The 17,695-nt window shown below is 44.2% G+C and overlaps 2 protein-coding genes across 4 annotated transcripts in view; one reads left to right on the top strand and one right to left on the bottom strand.

The window, feature by feature from the left end:
• Nucleotides 1-4: 4 nt before the first annotated feature.
• purab (purine-rich element binding protein Ab) lies at nt 5-11,076 on the bottom strand. 2 transcript variants are annotated; one of them, XM_056382309.1, is made up of 2 exons: nt 10,938-11,076; nt 5-7,328 (listed from the first exon to the last, which is right to left on the bottom strand). In XM_056382309.1, the coding sequence occupies exon 2, from the start codon at nt 6,803-6,805 to the stop codon at nt 5,960-5,962; it is 846 nt and encodes a 281-aa protein (XP_056238284.1). In that variant the 5' UTR covers nt 6,806-7,328; nt 10,938-11,076; the 3' UTR covers nt 5-5,959. The 2 variants fall into 2 exon arrangements, with proteins under 2 accessions (XP_056238284.1, XP_056238285.1); XM_056382310.1 differs by lacking the exon at nt 10,938-11,076 and having other exon boundaries at nt 5-6,886; nt 7,272-7,343.
• Nucleotides 11,077-11,161: 85 nt separating this feature from the next.
• nrg2b (neuregulin 2b) overlaps nt 11,162-17,695 on the top strand; it is a 54,322-nt gene continuing 47,788 nt past the window's right edge. For both annotated transcript variants that reach the window (XM_056382307.1, XM_056382308.1), the window contains exon 1: nt 11,162-11,579. In XM_056382307.1, coding sequence (XP_056238282.1) covers nt 11,168-11,579 — 412 coding nt within the window. In that variant the 5' untranslated portion in view covers nt 11,162-11,167. The remainder of the gene's footprint in view (nt 11,580-17,695) is intronic.

A 17,695-nucleotide genomic window follows, 5' to 3' on the forward strand; every position in this document is an offset into this window, starting at 1 on the left:
GGGACATGTGGAATGACTTTTTATTGCGCGATTAGTCATTTTTCAGACAACAAGGCTCCCCCAACATTAAAACAAACAGCAATGTACAAAACAGCACACCTTTTTTTTGCCATCAACGGAAATTTAATAAGGTAGTGAGAGTACATAACAGAAAGTAATGAAGTGTAAGGACGCGAGTTATGATGATGTTGAGATGTATAGGATGAGCTTGATGTCAAAGCCAAAGTAAGCACCATCGTCATGTAGTCTGGAAAGGCCATATTTCAGTAAGAAATATTCTAGAAGGGGTGAGGAGAGGTTAAACATGATACAAGAGGGTTGTTATCACAGTTTTCAGACATTTTTACCAACTAAAAAAAAGAACAATATCGGTGTAGCACTACTTTATCATGCAATTTACTTTAGTAAACCTTCTGACACACACACAAAATATACTTCAATAAGTAGAACTCAATACATCTCTGTCCAGCAATAGTCACAAAGCCTGTAATTTATACTCTTTGAATGTGAGATCCCTATCAAAAATAATATGCAGATTTTTATTTTTCTTAATATATCTAAAGTGCAAGTATTTATCCATTTTATTCAATGCTTTCTGTAAGTATAAAATACAAAGGAAAAAAAACAGCAATATGTTTTTCCTGTTTACATGTTATATTTTTCTGAAAGGAGGAGCATCATATATAACAAACCATATATATATATATATATACACACACACACGCCACAGATAAAATAGTTTTTGAAAGATACAACATATTATCTCATATGGGGATGGTAAAGGGATTTAGACCAAACTGTGACATGGGATATGTTCATTGTGCATTGACCCCACCCCTTAAAATCCAGGATCCATTTCCCAACATCTTCAAAACATTTGAAAGAACGTCTTTATAAGTATACACAACAGTAGCCTATACAGTCTGCAAACATGATGGACCCTACTACTCGGTGTGTGTGCAAACAGAAGACGTGCTGAATGAGCTCCTCTGTCAGTGGTTTGTGATGAGTCATATAGTGCTTGGCTTTGACCAGAGGCTGCGATTGGCTGTGTGATTAACCAGGAACTCTGAATGGCCAATGAAAGACTACAACACTGAAACCAGAAACGGAGCAGATTTGGTTGTCTGGAACACCTTAATGGAAGTTTAGTCTGTTTTCCTTCACTACTTGTACAGTTTGGTAGAGGCAGGTCGCCACCACCCTCATTTTGTTTGTGGAAGATTGCTGTTAGAAGTCGTGTACATGTGGCTGTTTCAATGCAGTCAGAAACATGAACAACCTCCCTGTTGAAGATGGGAGGAACAAGTACACAAAACACCTACAGCTGGAGCCATCATAGCAATCCGACTTTTAGTACATACAACAAGAAGCTAGTAGCTAGTCTACAATTTCATTTCTCTTCTATTTCCATCATTTGAGAATTTGCAAGGAATGGTCCGGTCACCTTGAGCAACAGGTTGTTTGAGCAACAAAAATTTAAATAAGATTTGACAAAATTAACACTGCAGTAATAACAGACAAAGGTCTAGGATAACATCATGAGTTAGGACTGCTATGATGGCTACCACTGTATATGAAATCAAAACATCACTCTTGTCAGTGCTAACAGCCTCAGTGCACAATCACCCCTGTGCACTGAACTTAGCCAGAGCCACTGAGGACAGCACACAGCTAGACCACTGACGCTTCATACAGAAAGCAAGACGAACAACATCTTCCTACCATTTTGCATTTGAGTCCCAGGAATGGATGACCGTGTAATGTGGGCACAACATGGCTGCAAGGTCACTCCAGGTTTTGCTGTGACACTGGGTGAGCTCTCATAAACTGAGAAATCAGATTTGATTACACTATTTTCGGCAAAACCACAAGTGCCCTCCTCCTCCGTAACTCAGACAGAGCTACGACCCAAAATGGACGTGTCATGTTTCACAACAGAGTAATTCTGCAGTGAAAACACAACTGACCCAGTAGCACCTGGCGATTACAGTCTGTAACAAAACAAGATCACACGTCTTTAACTCTTTAAAAAAAAAAAAAATGTGCGTTTCACGGAGTGAGGCAATCACAAAGTGAACTGTATGAGCAGGTTCAGGCTCTCGTTATATTTGGCCATTAGAGAAAAAGAAAGAGAGAAAGGAAGTGTTGTATTTCCAGTCTTCATGTAGCATGAGCCTCCTGGAGGCCTAAAATTAAATTAAGCTAAAGCTAGAACAGTTTGGGGAATAATTGCTGTACCACAACAGAGTCCATTCTCATGCTGAACTCAGGATGAACTCAGATTGACCTCAGATGTGCTTTGCCAGGCACATAGTCATAGGTGGCTTGTACGTGTGTTTAATGGAAATTGACTTTTTATAATTCACAGCCCAGTGTGAGGAAATATAATCATCTGCAAGAGGGGAAAGAGATTTCCTGTTCTTCTCCAAAACTGAGAGAAAAGTCCTAACTGGATCTGTCTGACAGCCGGGTCAGTAGGTCGTGGTAGAACGCTGCTGGTAAGCCCCTACAGTGCAGTGCCAGGCTTCATCAGGCCTTTCACCAACACTCAGAGACAAACCTGTGCTAAAAAGTCCTGCGTAGAGCAGATGGGATTTTCTGGAACATTTTTCTTGGCTCTGTTTCCACGGGCATAACCAATCAAACACAGATAAACTTTTTAAAGCAAGAATTCATAAGACTTCTGATACCTTTTCAGCCCAGATGTGCTTTGGGGAATTCTGTTTTAGCCTAGCCTCAGTTATCCTAAATGTCTGCGAGACCCAGGCTATAACCACATTAACAGCTTTTATCCAGCTGAGGCCTCTAAAGCTGCAATCCATGCAGTCTGTGTTTCCCTTCATGCCAGCTAGGTGGCACGCCACACTGACTGGGCCTCTGACCAGGCTCAGTCATATTAGCTGTCTTAGGCCAACCTGCTTTAAATAAAGCTGATAGGTGAACTAACCACTTGAAGCATATTGATTGTTAACTAATGCTTCAGTGTAAGCCTAGAGGTCAATCAGGTCAAAAAGAAGGAATGGACTGTGTGTCTGAAAGAGGCATTCGGACTAGTTCTGCTCCGAGGACAGTGAGCCAGGGCCTTTCTTACACACTGAATCCAGAGAGAGGGATTCTAATCCTCATTGTAAAAACAACAACAAACTCCTCTGTCCTTTGGGTCTGCTGCGGCTGATCATTATCACCTAGCTCAAGTGAAACCATAGACAAGCCAAAGTCAAATCGTAGCTCACCTGTCCTGCCATCAGCAGTCCCAGGCGAGAGAAGGGGTCGCACTACGGCTCCAAAAAAACTGTTTCCTGGCTTCTAATGACAGGAGGCCTTGTGCAGTTCTAGACACCATTCAAAATACTTTAGAGGCCTCCCAAACACTCAGATAGCAACAAGAGGCCTCAACAGGGGGAGACTGTGTGTGTGTGTGTGTGTGTGTGTGTGTGTGTGTGTGTGTGTGTGTGTGTGTGTGTGTGTGTGTGTGTGTGTGTGTGTGTGTGTGTGTGTGTGTCAGACACCCCTGGACCGAAGCCCCAAGATACTATTCAACTTCAGTGTAGGCCAGTGCAGAGGGGCCGACACGGAGACAGTTAAAGGTTGCTGACTGTCTGTGTTGCATGTGTGTGCTGGGGGAGGAAGGAGGGGGGAAAGGGTTTTCTCTGGGGTGACTCCATAGGGGGACGTAAAACACCCGAACTAGTCTATGCGCACTGAGAGACAGACAAGGCAGCCTACTGGTTTACAGAACGTGACAGGAAAAATACCTCACTACTGGTGTGACTTTTTTTTTTTTCACTTTGAGCAAGTGCTTGAGAAGAAAGACTTCACATTTCGGAAATATAATGCAGATGCATCAACCTCATCGTCATGCTTTCAAATATCTACTGATCACATAGCCTATACATTTTTTCGTCTTTTTATAGTCTATACACGTGATACAATGCCACGATTGGCACGTACACAATATTGCACACTAAGATGAAATGTCCTACACTAGTCAGTGGCTTCCTCTCTGCCTGGGAGCGAGAAACCTGACACGTTTTGGACAACATAATGTGGAGAAAAAAACTGACGAAAAAAAAAAAGCATCAGAATAACAATAATGCAAAAGTGACATATTCTGAGCGGCGAGGCCCCCAAGGAGCGATCAAGGGGCTGTAGCACCATAAAGAGATAGATACTGCCTCGGCCCTGCACTGATAGGCCTCTACATCCACTGGACTGCACTCAGACTGACTGCATGGGACCGGCCGGCTGGCCTGCCTGGCTGGCTGACTGCCTGGCTCTTTAACAGCATCCATCTCAGCTCTGACGAAAAGCCTCATCCAGCCGCTCCTGATTTTGTTTTTTGTTGTCGCTGTTTTTTTTAACATCATGGTGCATATGGTGTGCAAATCCACCCATAACATCTCCAGATGAATCTCCATGCTGACACCAAGTGCTGCCACAGGCGGTACATCCTAGGTCGCTTCCTGATCCAGGGAGACACATCTCTACTCTGTGAGAGGCCACCCAGCCAGGTGTGCTCCTAGGGATTCTAGGCTCCAGGGTGCCATAACACACTGAGGCCCCCACCTGTTTCCAAAGTGTACATACGGCAGCACCTCATCTCTCTGAAGGGCCAGCTCCAACTTGGAGCTATGTTTCTGCCCACTACCACTGTTGGCCCCCAGGCTCCCAGTGGCCTTTCAGCTTACTTTTGGTGTTGCCACCCATGCTCCATGCACTGCAGGGGTGTAAATCCTGCAGCTCTGGTGAGTATATTTCTGCCTACATAACAGCACTCGTAAATGAAAACGTACAGCGGTCGAGGTCACAGACCATCCACGTGAGGACACGTAAACGAGTGGAGTGTATAAGGCACGGGTCGTAATGACGTCAGAGAGGATGCGTTGCCTCGCCGCGCGCTGCGCTGACGCGTCTTTTTTTGTTGTTTTATTTTTTTGTTGTTTTTTTTTTGTTTCCGCGCCTTGCAAGCCCACAGGTGAGCCTTATCCTTTTGCATCCCCCACCCCCCCAGAGGAAAAAACAACAAAGTAACAAAGAAAAAACTTTACCCACAGAAAACGTGGGTATCTTAATAAGGATTTTTTTTTTTACAGCTGATTCACAAAATCATAATTAGTACATCTAAGTTAGCACTTTTTTTTCCTTTAAGTTTATATGGACATGGTGCAAGAGGGTTGATATTCAATATAGTAGCTCAGAGATAGATTTATCCCATTTGTTTGAGGCGCACAAAATAGGCTATTTATTTTTGAGTCTCAACCTTTCCATAATGGCATGATAGAAATGCTTTCATTAGCCTATTACGTTTTAGGTCAAATTAAAGACTATAGCCTACTTTGCCAAATTTCTTTTCAAAACATGAGCCTACACGCATGCTGACAGGTGTTTACAGGCCTGTAGTGCCGCGTTCTGCAATTCATACACTTTGAGAGCGCTTTCATATTTATTCTGCGTACCTTTATAATAAACTATACATCTGGTATCAGATTTTGGTTTCATAAAGTCCATAATATATTCTCTTTGTGCTGATGTCAAATATTCGTTCTACATGAAGACTGTCATTTAATATAATAGACCTCTGGTTTTATTTTTGATTAAATTTTAGTATATTACCAGTTTGAAAACATTTAAACATTTTTTTTCGAAATAGCTTTGATGTGTGCAAAATCTTTCGTTGATAGAGATATAAACACTCTGTTCATTGTCATTTAAATCAAGTAGGAAACAGTTCATATCTTACAGTTCAATCCTTGATAGCAGCGGCTTACTGTTACAATGGTGGTAAGTGGGGTGACATCCAGTAAAATGAGCGAGGAGACAGCAGAGGTGCTGCCATGTCTGTGGAGGTTGTGTGTGTGGGGTGATTCCCTTGGAAATTCTCTTTCTATTTTACAGTTAAAAGTCTCGTTTTCTCTCATAGTTCAGTTGTTTCATTTATGCTCTCCCAAAATCCGCGTCAGTCATCGTCGCCGTCATCTCCGCCGTGCGGGCCCTCAGGTAGCAGTTCGGAGGCCCGTTTCTCTCTACTCCTCTCCTGGATCTTCCTCATCTCCTCCGCGTATTTACAGAAGGTGTTGCCGAATTTGGACCACACTTTGCACGGAACCGTAATGGAGTTCCGGTACGTGGGCTTCACCTCGCTGACCCGCATGAAGACCCCGTACTTATTGGAGCCCACGTCAAAGAAGAAACGCTTGTTGTCGACCGTGAGCGAGGTGCCCTCCGGGAGCTCCGCCGGCTCCTCATCCACACCGTAGTCGTCGATGAGTTTGGCCAAAGCGTCGCGGAACTCGATGAGACCCTGCGCCGGCAGAGCGATGGTCTGGCCTTGCGCGCTTCCCAATCCGGGCCCCCGATTAACGGTCTGTCGGATCCTCAGGAACCGCCCCCTCTGGTTCTCTTTCAGATCCATGTAATATTTCCGATTCTCCCGAACCAAGAATTCGCTCTTGAGCGCCCGCCGGGGCTCATCCTGCACCATGTCCGGGTTGGTCGGGCCCAGCTGGGCGTAATGTTCGATAAAGTCCCCGAGATAATCGCGGAACTCCACGGCAACCGACATGGAGAGAGTGAGGCGGCTCTTGTTTCCCCCAGCCCCGACCTCGGCTATCTTTAGGAAGCGGCCTTTAACATTCTGCTTCACGTCAAGGTAGAAGCGCTTGTTCTGGATGTCGACGCGCTTGGAAGCGAGCTCTTCGGTGTCATGCTGCAGCCGGGACATGGCCCCCATCGCACCCGGGGGCAGCGAGCCGGGGCCTGCGGTGGGCCCTCCGTGGTCACTGCCACTGTCTCTGTCCGCCATGATACTGCCTCCCTGCTTTACCTTCCACCGTCTCCCTCTGCCTGCTGCAACCTCGACTGCCCGTCAAACCACTCCGCCGCTCTATCGCGAGAGGAGAGGAGGATGAAAAAATGAAAGTAACTGTAGTTAGTGTTACTGTAGTACTCCGAGCAGGCTGCGTTCAAGACGCTCGCGATGTTTTTGCAACGTTTGACAGAATTTTCACTTCAGCCTCTGGTATAGCAGTATATTGCAATTGAAAGTTAACCCCCACCCATGTGAGCCCAAAACACTGCAGTACTAACATCAACAGTCAACGTAGATAGATAGATAGATAGATAGATAGATAGATAGATAGATAGATAGATAGATAGATAGATAGATAGATAGATAGACAGATAGACAGATAGACGTCAAAGTAAACATCACACCTGTTTGCACACTATCTCAAAACCAATAAAAGGGCAGAACAGGAACTAAGTCATACCTGTTTGCTATTGGGTTGGGGTTTTTCAGCACCATGGACAGCAAACCTGGACAGTCCCTGTGGAAGGAGACAGAGAGCAGGGAGAAAGAGACATTTCTGAATGAACAGTAGATGATGTGTGGGAGGCTGAGGGAGGGGGCTAATACACTGTGAAGCATCATGAATTATTACCCTGTGATTGGACATGCTTGTGTGTCACTGTTTCTCAATGAGAAGCTATTGATGGTCTTGAAGGGGTTTGGGGACAGTAGCAAGAAGCCAAGTATCTAATAAAAAAATAAATAAAAAAACCTCCCATCCTGGTCAACTTCTCAAAAGAAACTGTGGTTATTCAAATAAATCTGAGTGAATCTTTTGGTTAAGATTAAGATAAGAAGATTGGGTTAAGAAATTCTAGAATAACATTTTAATTTATTATGTAATTAAACAATTTGTAGTGTCTGTGATGTTGGTTTAATATGTCTCCTCAGTCTTTTCAGTTTATAAATTAGTTGACTGACGGGAAGTTAACTGGCAACCATTTTGATAATTTATTTATTTCTTCTTGTTTATTTATTATTTTTTTATATTTTCATGAAAAAGCTAAACTTTTGCCAGGTACGCCTTCTCAAATGTGATTTTTTTGATTAATGACATTCAAAAACATCACCCTGGACTCTGGGAAAACTGCACATTTTTAATTAATTTCTGATATTTTATAGACAGTGTTTAGTCGATTAACATTGAAAATAGTCAGTAGATTAACTGATAATTAAATGATGTTATTTGCAGGCCCATTTTGATTACGATATAATTCTTTCCATCATCTGAGCATCTTGTTAAAAGATTTTAACAACAAATTTAGAAATTTAACTGTTTTCTGCTGTGAAAGGTGCTTTTACATAGGTGAAACAAAACAAGGTTTTTTTTAGCAGCTGCCTTCATAAGATCGGAGAGGAGGAGCAGACCTCAAGTAGAAGAATGATGTGGGAGACTTGATGGATGTTGATTGGATATAGGTTTAATGGGATTGGAGGGCTTGCATTATATGCTCTAATCATACACTTGTCTGTATCTTGTTTGTCACAGGAAACAGAATTCTTTTAAAACTCACAAGCATCACATATGCTTATAATTAGATGTTCTAACATTAACTAAACCCCAAACCCCACTGAAGAGCTGGCAAGAGAAGGTGTGTTAACCTGGAATAGAAAGGTGGGATTTGATGTTTTTAGCATAACCCAAGTTATGAGCAGATAAGTCACTGGTGTCTCTTTTCAGAACCACGGACAGCGGAGGGTGGACAAGAAAACAGATGGGATTTGATTTTGTCCATGAGTATTGCTGGTGATGTACAAAATGAAGGAAAGAGGACTGCAAAGAAGAAATGTGTGGCAAGTACTGGGGCTGCTGTGTCACTGACACAAGTATATTTTAACATCACAGAAGGAGAACATACCTTGACATTGAATGACCAATCTAAGTGACCTCATCAGCCCAGCTGCTGAAATGCAGGTGCAATATCAAAAACAGCCCCTCTGTTAATTCCCACAGGCTCAGTGTGAGTGCTAGGGAAGTCATGGAGGCAATAAGTGGCAGTCCTCCCTGGGTCAGCCAGCAGGAATCGGTTTTTACTCCCCATCGCTTTGTCAACAAATGATTTGCTTTCAAGGCTAATTTGGAAATTCCTAAATTGTGTGCAAGGTCTTTGAATAGGGGCTGTAATTAATGCATGAATGGTTGAATGAATGAAGGGGAGACGGATCGGTGAATGGGTGGGCAGCGGGTGGAGAGGGAAAAAGGTGGGGGTGGGTCACTGCATGGACGGATCACAGTTTCTGAAGAGCGTTGTTTGCCTCATGATATGCTGTGGTGATCCCCAACCTGGAGAGGCGACTCCAGTAATGTGTAATTGTCAACATGTAACATAGAAAACATATCATGTATGTTTGATGTAGAAGAGGACTGAAACTGTACTTTTACATCTAAGTAAAAGAGGTTTCCTCTTTGAATCTTAGGTGAACATGACAGTGAAGAAGGATAGATGCAGTGAAAAGACAGACCTTCATTGCAGCAGTTTGGTTTTGGCCTTCAGTCAGTATGACATATCATGTGATTGGCCTGTTGGGTCAGAGCACTAAACCTGTCAAGCCTTTCAGCACCATGGACAGAGACTGGTCCCTGATGAAATGCTGCTGATGGGGAAACGGCTGGATGAGGCCATGATGTAGGTGCATACTATGATGCATTTTCTTTATCATCTCAGTCATCTATAGTAAAAGCTCCTGTCCACACGTCCCCTATATGACATTATATTTTATCCCTTTTTCAGGATGGACAATGAAATGCTTTCGACCTCTAGCGAAGGGCGCACAGCTCCTGACAGGGAGGGAAAGGCGAATCTTATGAATGGCTTGATTGATGGATACAGAGATGGAGGCAGGGACTGGTTTGCTGGTGGAAGGAGGAGGGGATACGTGTGGTCACCATAAAAAGCCTGAGCATATTGTGCAAAGCTCTCGTTTCATTGGTGGAGATGTATTCAGTGAAAGAAGTGGGATTATTAGCTGTAGCTGTGCAGGATTGGCAAAATATTTGGGTAGAATGTCTTTCCACTATTGCACCAGCAGATTAGGGTAACTGATGCTTCCACGTGTTGCCGTAGAGTCGTTAAACTGTACAGTATCCCCAGGCAATATTAGGGAACTGCAATAACTCGCATAATAGTGTGGAAAATGTCAGGTTGGGGGTGTGCTCTCCTGTAGCATGCAGCGAGCGGATATATGTCTGAGGGCATTTAAAGCTGAAGTCTCGAAACTCCCAGCTCGCCTCGCCACGCTGAGGAATCCATTGAGAGAATTTCGCAGCGTTAGTCATCGCAACAACTATCCGCAGTGTGTGTAGTAGTCGCCTATAGCCTCTCTTGCACCTCTTGCACTGGAGATCCACAGTGAGCGCCGTGCAGGGCTTGGCTACAGACGCACTCTGTGCTGAGTGTCTGTGCACTGTGTGCGTGATTCCTCTTGCACCCACCCGGAGAGGTTTAACACAGTCGACCGGCATGGTCACATGCCGGTTGGGTCGGTGGCGGTGTGCCGGTGGGTGCCCGGGTCATTAGGGTGTTTGCGCAGGACGTGGCGAGCCGACGCCAGTGACCGGGCAGGTGATGTTTGCTCACGTAAGTCGCTCGCGTTTGATGAGGGGCGCAGGGGACGCGGCTGGAGGGTGCGCGCTACTGTTGCATCGACTCACCGGATAACCGCTGCTATCTCATCCTGTCCGTCTGTTCCTCCCTGGTTTTCTCTTCTCTTTTTTATTTTGCTCACCGACTAACGGATTTGCAGGAGTGGGACTCTTTTGACGATCGAAAGAAGTGGATAAAGGAGCCGACCTTGCGTGTGCGTGTGCGTGGAGTGCGTATCGTTTCTTGTGATTCCCCTGTACGCGCAAGCATCTTTTTTCCTTCCAGAGAGGCAATGCGCCCACCCATGCGATGCTAGCCTATTAGCTGGAGAGAGAGAGAGAGAGAGAGAGTGAGAGAGAGAGAGAGAAAGAGAGAGTGAGAGAGAGAGAGAGGTTTCAGCCTTGGATTCGAGAGGAGGCTAATTTACGAGTCTTGTTTTGCCTTTCAGGAAAAGGGGAGATAAGAGGGGGAGGGTGGTTGGTGAAGGAGAATGCAGCAATCACATTTTTAAGCATGCAGAAGCGGGCCGTTTCCGGTTCCTAGGCTGGTGTGTCCCCCCATCCGAGGCCAGCAGCCGTATGGGGAAAGCAGCGGCAGACACAGATGGCATGGACACTTCCACAAGGTCTGCCGCTCTGCCCTGCCTGCTCTGCCGGAGCCCGTTCGCCGCCGTCTCTCTCTTCCAGCTCGCTCCGCCGCCCAGCAGCACTGCAGCACAGCACAGGCTGACGGCATGAGGCTTGATCCAGTGCATTTCTCCATGCTGGTCATCGGGGTCTCCTTCGCCTGTTACGCCCCGAGTCTCAACTCCCTCCAGGACCAGGCGTACCGATCAGCCGTGGTCATCGAGGGCGAGGTGCGCTCCTCCCCGGAGAACGTCTCCTCCCGGGAGCCCTACAGTGTGAATGTCAAAGTGCTGGACGTGTGGCCCGTCAACAGCGGCGGCCTCGAGAGGGAGCAGCTCGTGACCGTCGGGGACTTCGGTTCCGAGGCCCCGTGCACCACGGTGGAGAAGGACCACAGATATATCTTTTTCATGGACCCAACCGCCGAGCCCTTGGTATTCAAGGCATCGTACGCCCCTGTGGACGCCAGCGAGCCGGAGCTGAAGAAGGATGTGGAGAGAGTGTTGTGCGAGGACTGCGGTAAGTTTAAGGCTTTTCCGTTATACCTGCCATACACTCACAGCGCACTATAAGGGCCACTGGAGCTGCCATGGTGATGTAAGGAGACAGTCACCGCTCTCTGGCTGCGCGTGCACGTGTGTAGTCTATACAGTGTGTCCATGCATGCGAGCCGATTGACACTTCAGTCCTCCATAACCCGGTCACCCATAATGAAGGGAGAAGTGTGTGTAGGCTACATGTCTTCTGAATCGGTGTGTGTGTGTGTGTGTGTGCGCGCGCGCGCGCGAGTGTGAGATAGTTAAACATCTCAGTCAAATCTAAGTTAAACTTAAGGTTAAGCTCCAAACAGCAGGCTCCTCCTGATGGATAGACCAGCACTGGTGAGCAGTGGATACTGAAACTTCGGTGTATCCTGGATTCCAGTGAGATCTGCATCATCACATCATTACAGTGAAGTATCCTGCATGTGGAGTCTTAAGGTGGAACACACAAGCAAAGCTAAAGGCAGTCGCTCCTGTGTGTGTGTGTGTGTGTGTGTGTGTGTGTGTGTGTGTGTGTGTGTGTGTGTGTGTGTGTGTCTCACACACACAGAGAGAGAGAGAGAGTTAGTCCAAGCATGTGATGGGGACAGCAACCTTGTCTTGAGGTAACCTCCTTTCCAAACTCTGTATTTTTGCCTACAGCCAGTATTAGATGTCAGGTCTGCTGCTGCTTTATATCAGAAATTGTGGCAAAATCTTGACGGTGCCAGTGTTGACTGCAGTGACAGTCCGTGGGTGGTGGTAACAGTTCAAATCTCTCAACTTGTTGCCAGTTTCCACCATAGATATGTGAAACTGTGCTTTTGTTCTTGCAGTACACCAAATAACAAAGTCTAAAAAATTACACATTTCTGTGAGATATGGCTAAAACTATGTGCAGCAGCTGTACAGGCCTGTGAAAAACTGTTCAACTGTTCAACATTGTCACCAGAATAGCTTTTATAAATGCAACAATCTGAACGTGAGACAAGAAAGAAATGTGGGACTAGTCTTCAAATTAAGTTTGTGCCCATTTTCTCTCTTCTTTCTCACATTTCTTCCTTCATTTCTCTCAGAGAAAAAAAGACTTGACCCCCTTTCTTCACAAAGGTCTTTCAGAATTAGGCTCAGCTCCTCAGCTCAACTAACATATGAACCAGGTTCTTAGGCAGTGTGATTTATGCATATTGTATATTATTTAATCTGTTAGTTGCAAAGGTCTTTTTACTTTTAACTCTATTCCCTAAAAGACAACACTGACTTTATAAGAAATTATCTCACTGATCCACTCCACCTGTATCTTCAGCATTTAAAGTGCTCCACTGCTTTTGAGATGATGTAACTACAATTTGTAGCATTTACTGCTGTGTTAAAGCGCCTGCTTGTCCTGTAGTAAACCTGAGTGGAGAAGTACACAGACAGGAAGTACCAGTTTCCAGAGCTCCACAAACAAGAGAGTAATGAGATCTTAACTGTGGTAATGTGACACATTTCTCATATATTAACTATTAGAGCAACACAGTAAAACCTTTTGGGGTTCATCATGTGTGTTATGAAACAAAGTGATAATAAAATACCAAAGCTCATTTTCCAATTTTAAGTTTTTCAAATCTAGAATCAACATAATTTCCATGCAAGCCAACAGTCAAGAAAGCGTCAGATCCTAATAGGAAGTAACTCGGACGCCTTAACAAAGGGTTCATCCGGCATTTGAGCTAACAACGTGGTGTTCTATTTTTACCTCTGTGACATGCTAAAATTATCAAGTCATTTATTTATGACAGTGCTGTTGCAATCAGGCTACAGTTTAAAACACGTTTTACAGGCAAGGATAAGCTCAGTGGAAGAGATACCCACTTCCAATGTGATTCACAACACACACACACACACACACACACACACAGACCTCTTCCACTGTCCATGTGGGTACACTCTTTGACATAATGCATTCCCCAGCCCCTTACCCTAATCTTAACCATTACAACTAACCCATAACCTAACCCTAACCCTAAATCCAAGTCTTAACCCTCAAAAAACAGTCTCTGTCTTTGGGGAACTCAATTTTCATCCCCACTGTGACACGAGTCCCCATGGGTTAGTGTGCATTCAGGTTAAAGTCCCCACTTACACACACACACACACACACACACACACACACACACACACACACACAGAAACACATACCAAAAGCTAGAGATACAGGGAGAAACACAACCTAATTAGACACTTCAGAGTTTGTGTTGGCACTATATAGTAAAGTAGATGTAATGTGGCAACCTGTAGCATCTGACATATACACAGCATTATATTAACACCAGTGTCTGTGACTCAAATCCATGTCCAGTAATAGTCATGACATTAAAGGAACACTTCACCCAAATATGCATCTTTTTTTTTTTTTTTTATTAATTGTGCCTAGTAGTCTCGAAAGCTTTATGAAAAAGTTTGTGAACTGTGAACTTATGAACTGTACTCAGTCCTCCTGTGTTGCAGTTGGGTAAGGACCTGGTTTATAGTATTAAGATCCAAACATTACAACTCTCTGTGCAGCGTAAATACAGTTTCATGTGTTTACTTGTGTGTTTAGTATATCTCAAACATAATTGTCAGTAAAGTATTGCAAAATGATCTCCCAGTGTAAAATGCTTGTAACTGTTTATTGGACAGGACTCCCTCTCAGCTGTAACTCACTCACTGGCTCTTGTCTTTAGGCGGATGCACTAATGTCGGAGAAGCCACTGAATGAGCAACAGCCGAGTACAACTGCTCGCCAGTGAACAGACTCGCATGAGAGGACACTGTCGAAGAGTTTAATTTGAGACAGAAGTAACTGCAGCTCACAGATGGGTTGGTAAGGGGTGTGTCAGCAGACACACACCCTGAGCCTAACCAATCAAAAACCAAGTCTAAACACAGCCAGCCAATCACAGCCAAACTGTTGGAACGCCCACTTCTGTACACACCCCTACCAGTTTCTGTCATCAGGATCACATTCAAGCAGTGCCTTTGGGTTCAGTTGTCAATATCTGACCTATTCCTTCAGTAGTATACGGTAAAAAGCTGTGTTTGTGTTGTGCTGAGTCTACACGTTCAAAGCTGAGACTCGTTTTGTTCTGTTCTGTTCTGTTTTATAGGCATTTAACGTTTTTGGTAAAATTGTTAACAGCAAAATGTTATTTGAATGTTGCTTACTGTTGTTGTGGTGTGTGCCCACTGGGTGGAGGTACACCTGTGCCCTCCCACACACACTGATAACCCACCAAAAGAGAGTGTTTGTGTATAATGCTGGGAAATTAATGGTGCAAGATAAAAGATGCAGCTGTACACGTCCTTAATGTACAAGAACACAGCAGAACTTAACAAATGTATTTGACTTTATTCCATCATGACAGTATATACTCTACTCTCTGGCATATATATAAAAACCTTGAAGACAAGTGAGCATGTGCTATGGCAACACTGGAGTGCCAAACCTAAGGAGGATAATACACAACACTAGCCCTCAAGACATAATTACCATTTCCTGTGTTTATGCTGGTAAACGCCACCACAGCTTTACTAATACACTTCCATTTAACAGTTTTACTTTATTACAAAAGTGTCGGCAAGGATTTGTATGAAACCGTATGAAGACAACAAAAGAGAAGTTGTTACTACGAGCACCTGTCGGACTGACTTGCCTAATTTTAGAGCTAAACCGACCCGTTCTTGATATTTCTGGGCCAGAATGATATCAGTATTGTTCACAGTAATACAGACAATAATGCAGTGTAAATGCTAAGCTAATATCTGACGACTGGCCATTCTGTTACTGTCTTGAGCTTTAATTCAGACTTTCTGCCAGTGAGTGCTGACATTTACAGCAAGCTAGAGTTAGAAGCACAGACCCCTCACTGTGAGCGCAATTACGAGACAGTAAATCTTTTTTGCCCGATAAAAGATAGCAGAGCTATTTTCCATCCTCCAAAAGCAGAGCCAGTGTTGATTAAATGGTGAGAGTGGCCAGGTTCCCTCTTACTGTTTATGTCATTGAGTCTGCCATAGCTACTCCAATGACCTCTCCTCCTTCCCCACCTCATCCCCCAACCCACGCCTCTGTCCACGGCAGTCGATGCATCCCAAAAATCAGATGTGATGTGCAGCTTTCAGCAAAGAGATGGAGTTGAAATATTTTAACCAAGGCTGCAGGAACTGAGTAATTGCTAACCAACCTTTGTTCTGTCTTGAACAACTAAAACCCCAAGTACAGTATGTCTCCATCAAGCTCGACTGGCCTTCACTGCTTTCCCTCACTACTCGCTCTCTGTTTTACTGTGTGAAAATAACTTCAGTGCGTGGACTGCTCACACTCCCCTGTTAAAAAGTACAAACCAGTCCTATCTTACATCCCAGGCAGTCTGAAGTGTAATGTAGGTCTTCTCTGATCATTGCTGTTGGCATGTCTTTTGAGATTCATTGACAGTTTCTTCCTAAAATAGCTTTATCTGATGCCCAAACATGCTCCTGTCACTGATGCTGTATCTAGTGCTGCATACCTCAACTCTCTCTCTCTCCTCGTTCAGTCCCTCTCTGTCCTGCTGTAGCTGACTGTAGCTGGAATGAGTGTTTCAGCTTATGCTTGGCCTCCTGTCAGTCAGCCACACACAGGAGGAGAGAAACAAAGAGAGAGAGATAGAGAGAGGGAGGGAGGGATCTTTAGCTTTGAGATTACGAATAGATGCTGCAATAATGCATACTGTAAAACGTCCAGTAATAGCCTGGTCTTTTTTTCACCTCATTGAATTCAGGGACAGTTTTATTGTACATAGAATGTCTAAAATGAATTTACTGCTATTCTGTAAAATACTGCAGTGTTACCTTCCTCTAACTTAAATTATCTGGCTTTTAGTGCAGGTTTGCTTAGCAGCATCACAAGAGTAGTTCAACATTTTGAGAAATATGTTTATTAGATTAGATTAGATTTTTTTCCCCCAAGTGAGCTTAGAAGATCAGCATCAATCTTATGCCTGGCTGCAGGCTAACTGCGTAAGATGGTTAACCTAGCTCAGCATAAAGATTGAAAGCAATGGGGAACTGCTAGCTTGATGTCAAGAGTTCAAAAATACACCTTTCAACTCCTCTGAAGGTCATTCATTGACAGACTGTATCTCCTTTGTTTGACCCATAGAAACACAGAACTGTAACAACTGTTTGGTACCATTGTGTCTTCACAAAACCTGTGCTCACCGACTGTATCTGGCAGCCTGCGCTATAGCTGAAGGTGTTGTACACTACAATACTGGGCGTTGTTTTTCAAGAAACACTTGGTGTTAATTCATGATCTTAGAGGCGTGGCTTGGCTTAATCTTTCATTTTGGACAGAGTCAGGTTTACTGTTTTCCCCCGTTCCCAGTCTTTATGCTAAGCTAGGCTAATCGTGTCTTCACATCTTCAGCTCTGGTCTTCACATGCAAACATAAGACTGATCTTTTCGTCTAACTGTGAATGACTGTGGATAAGCATACGTCCCCATACTTCCCAAAATAAGGAACTATACCATGTGGACTAAGCTGTCTGTGACATAAATCTGAGAAACCTCACAGCTCTCAAATGATCAACCAACAGTTATGATTTTTTGTTAAAATATAATGTATGTGCACTTAAACTGGTGTGTGTGTCAAAATCTGTGTGTGTATAAAGTAGTCTTTGTTTACAGAGTGTAATTGTGGGCCGTGTGCATGCATGTGAGACTATGCTGATTGCCTGACCTGCTCATATAAGACTCTGTTTGCATGCGTGTCTAACATCAGCACCTTATCAGCAGCAGTATAATTTCTTCGAGCTAGCTTGCACTGCTGTCTCTCAGCTCAGGCTCACATCAGTGTGTACAGCAGCTGGAGGGCAGAACCACTGTGGCATTGATCTCCAAATCCCAGAATTAGGAGATTTTTGCTCTGGGGCAGCACATCAAAACAACAGGAAACATATCCAAGGCCACACCCTTGAACAAGTCGTTAAACCAATCCCAGTGAATTTACTCTTTCATTATGGCTTTCTTTGGTGCCACCACATCCAGGTCTGTAGTGAACAATTGTCTCTATTAGCCAGTGGTGAGAGGGAAGTGTTTGTAGAGAC

Source organism: Seriola aureovittata, chromosome 8 (genome assembly GCF_021018895.1).
Source record: "Seriola aureovittata isolate HTS-2021-v1 ecotype China chromosome 8, ASM2101889v1, whole genome shotgun sequence".
Lineage (NCBI taxonomy): Eukaryota > Metazoa > Chordata > Actinopteri > Carangiformes > Carangidae > Seriola > Seriola aureovittata.

Excerpts from the sequence above, each read along its gene's own strand:
- purab (XM_056382309.1), bottom strand. The coding sequence starts at position 6,805 with ATGGCGGACAGAGACAGTGGCAGTGACCACGGAGGGCCCACCGCAGGC.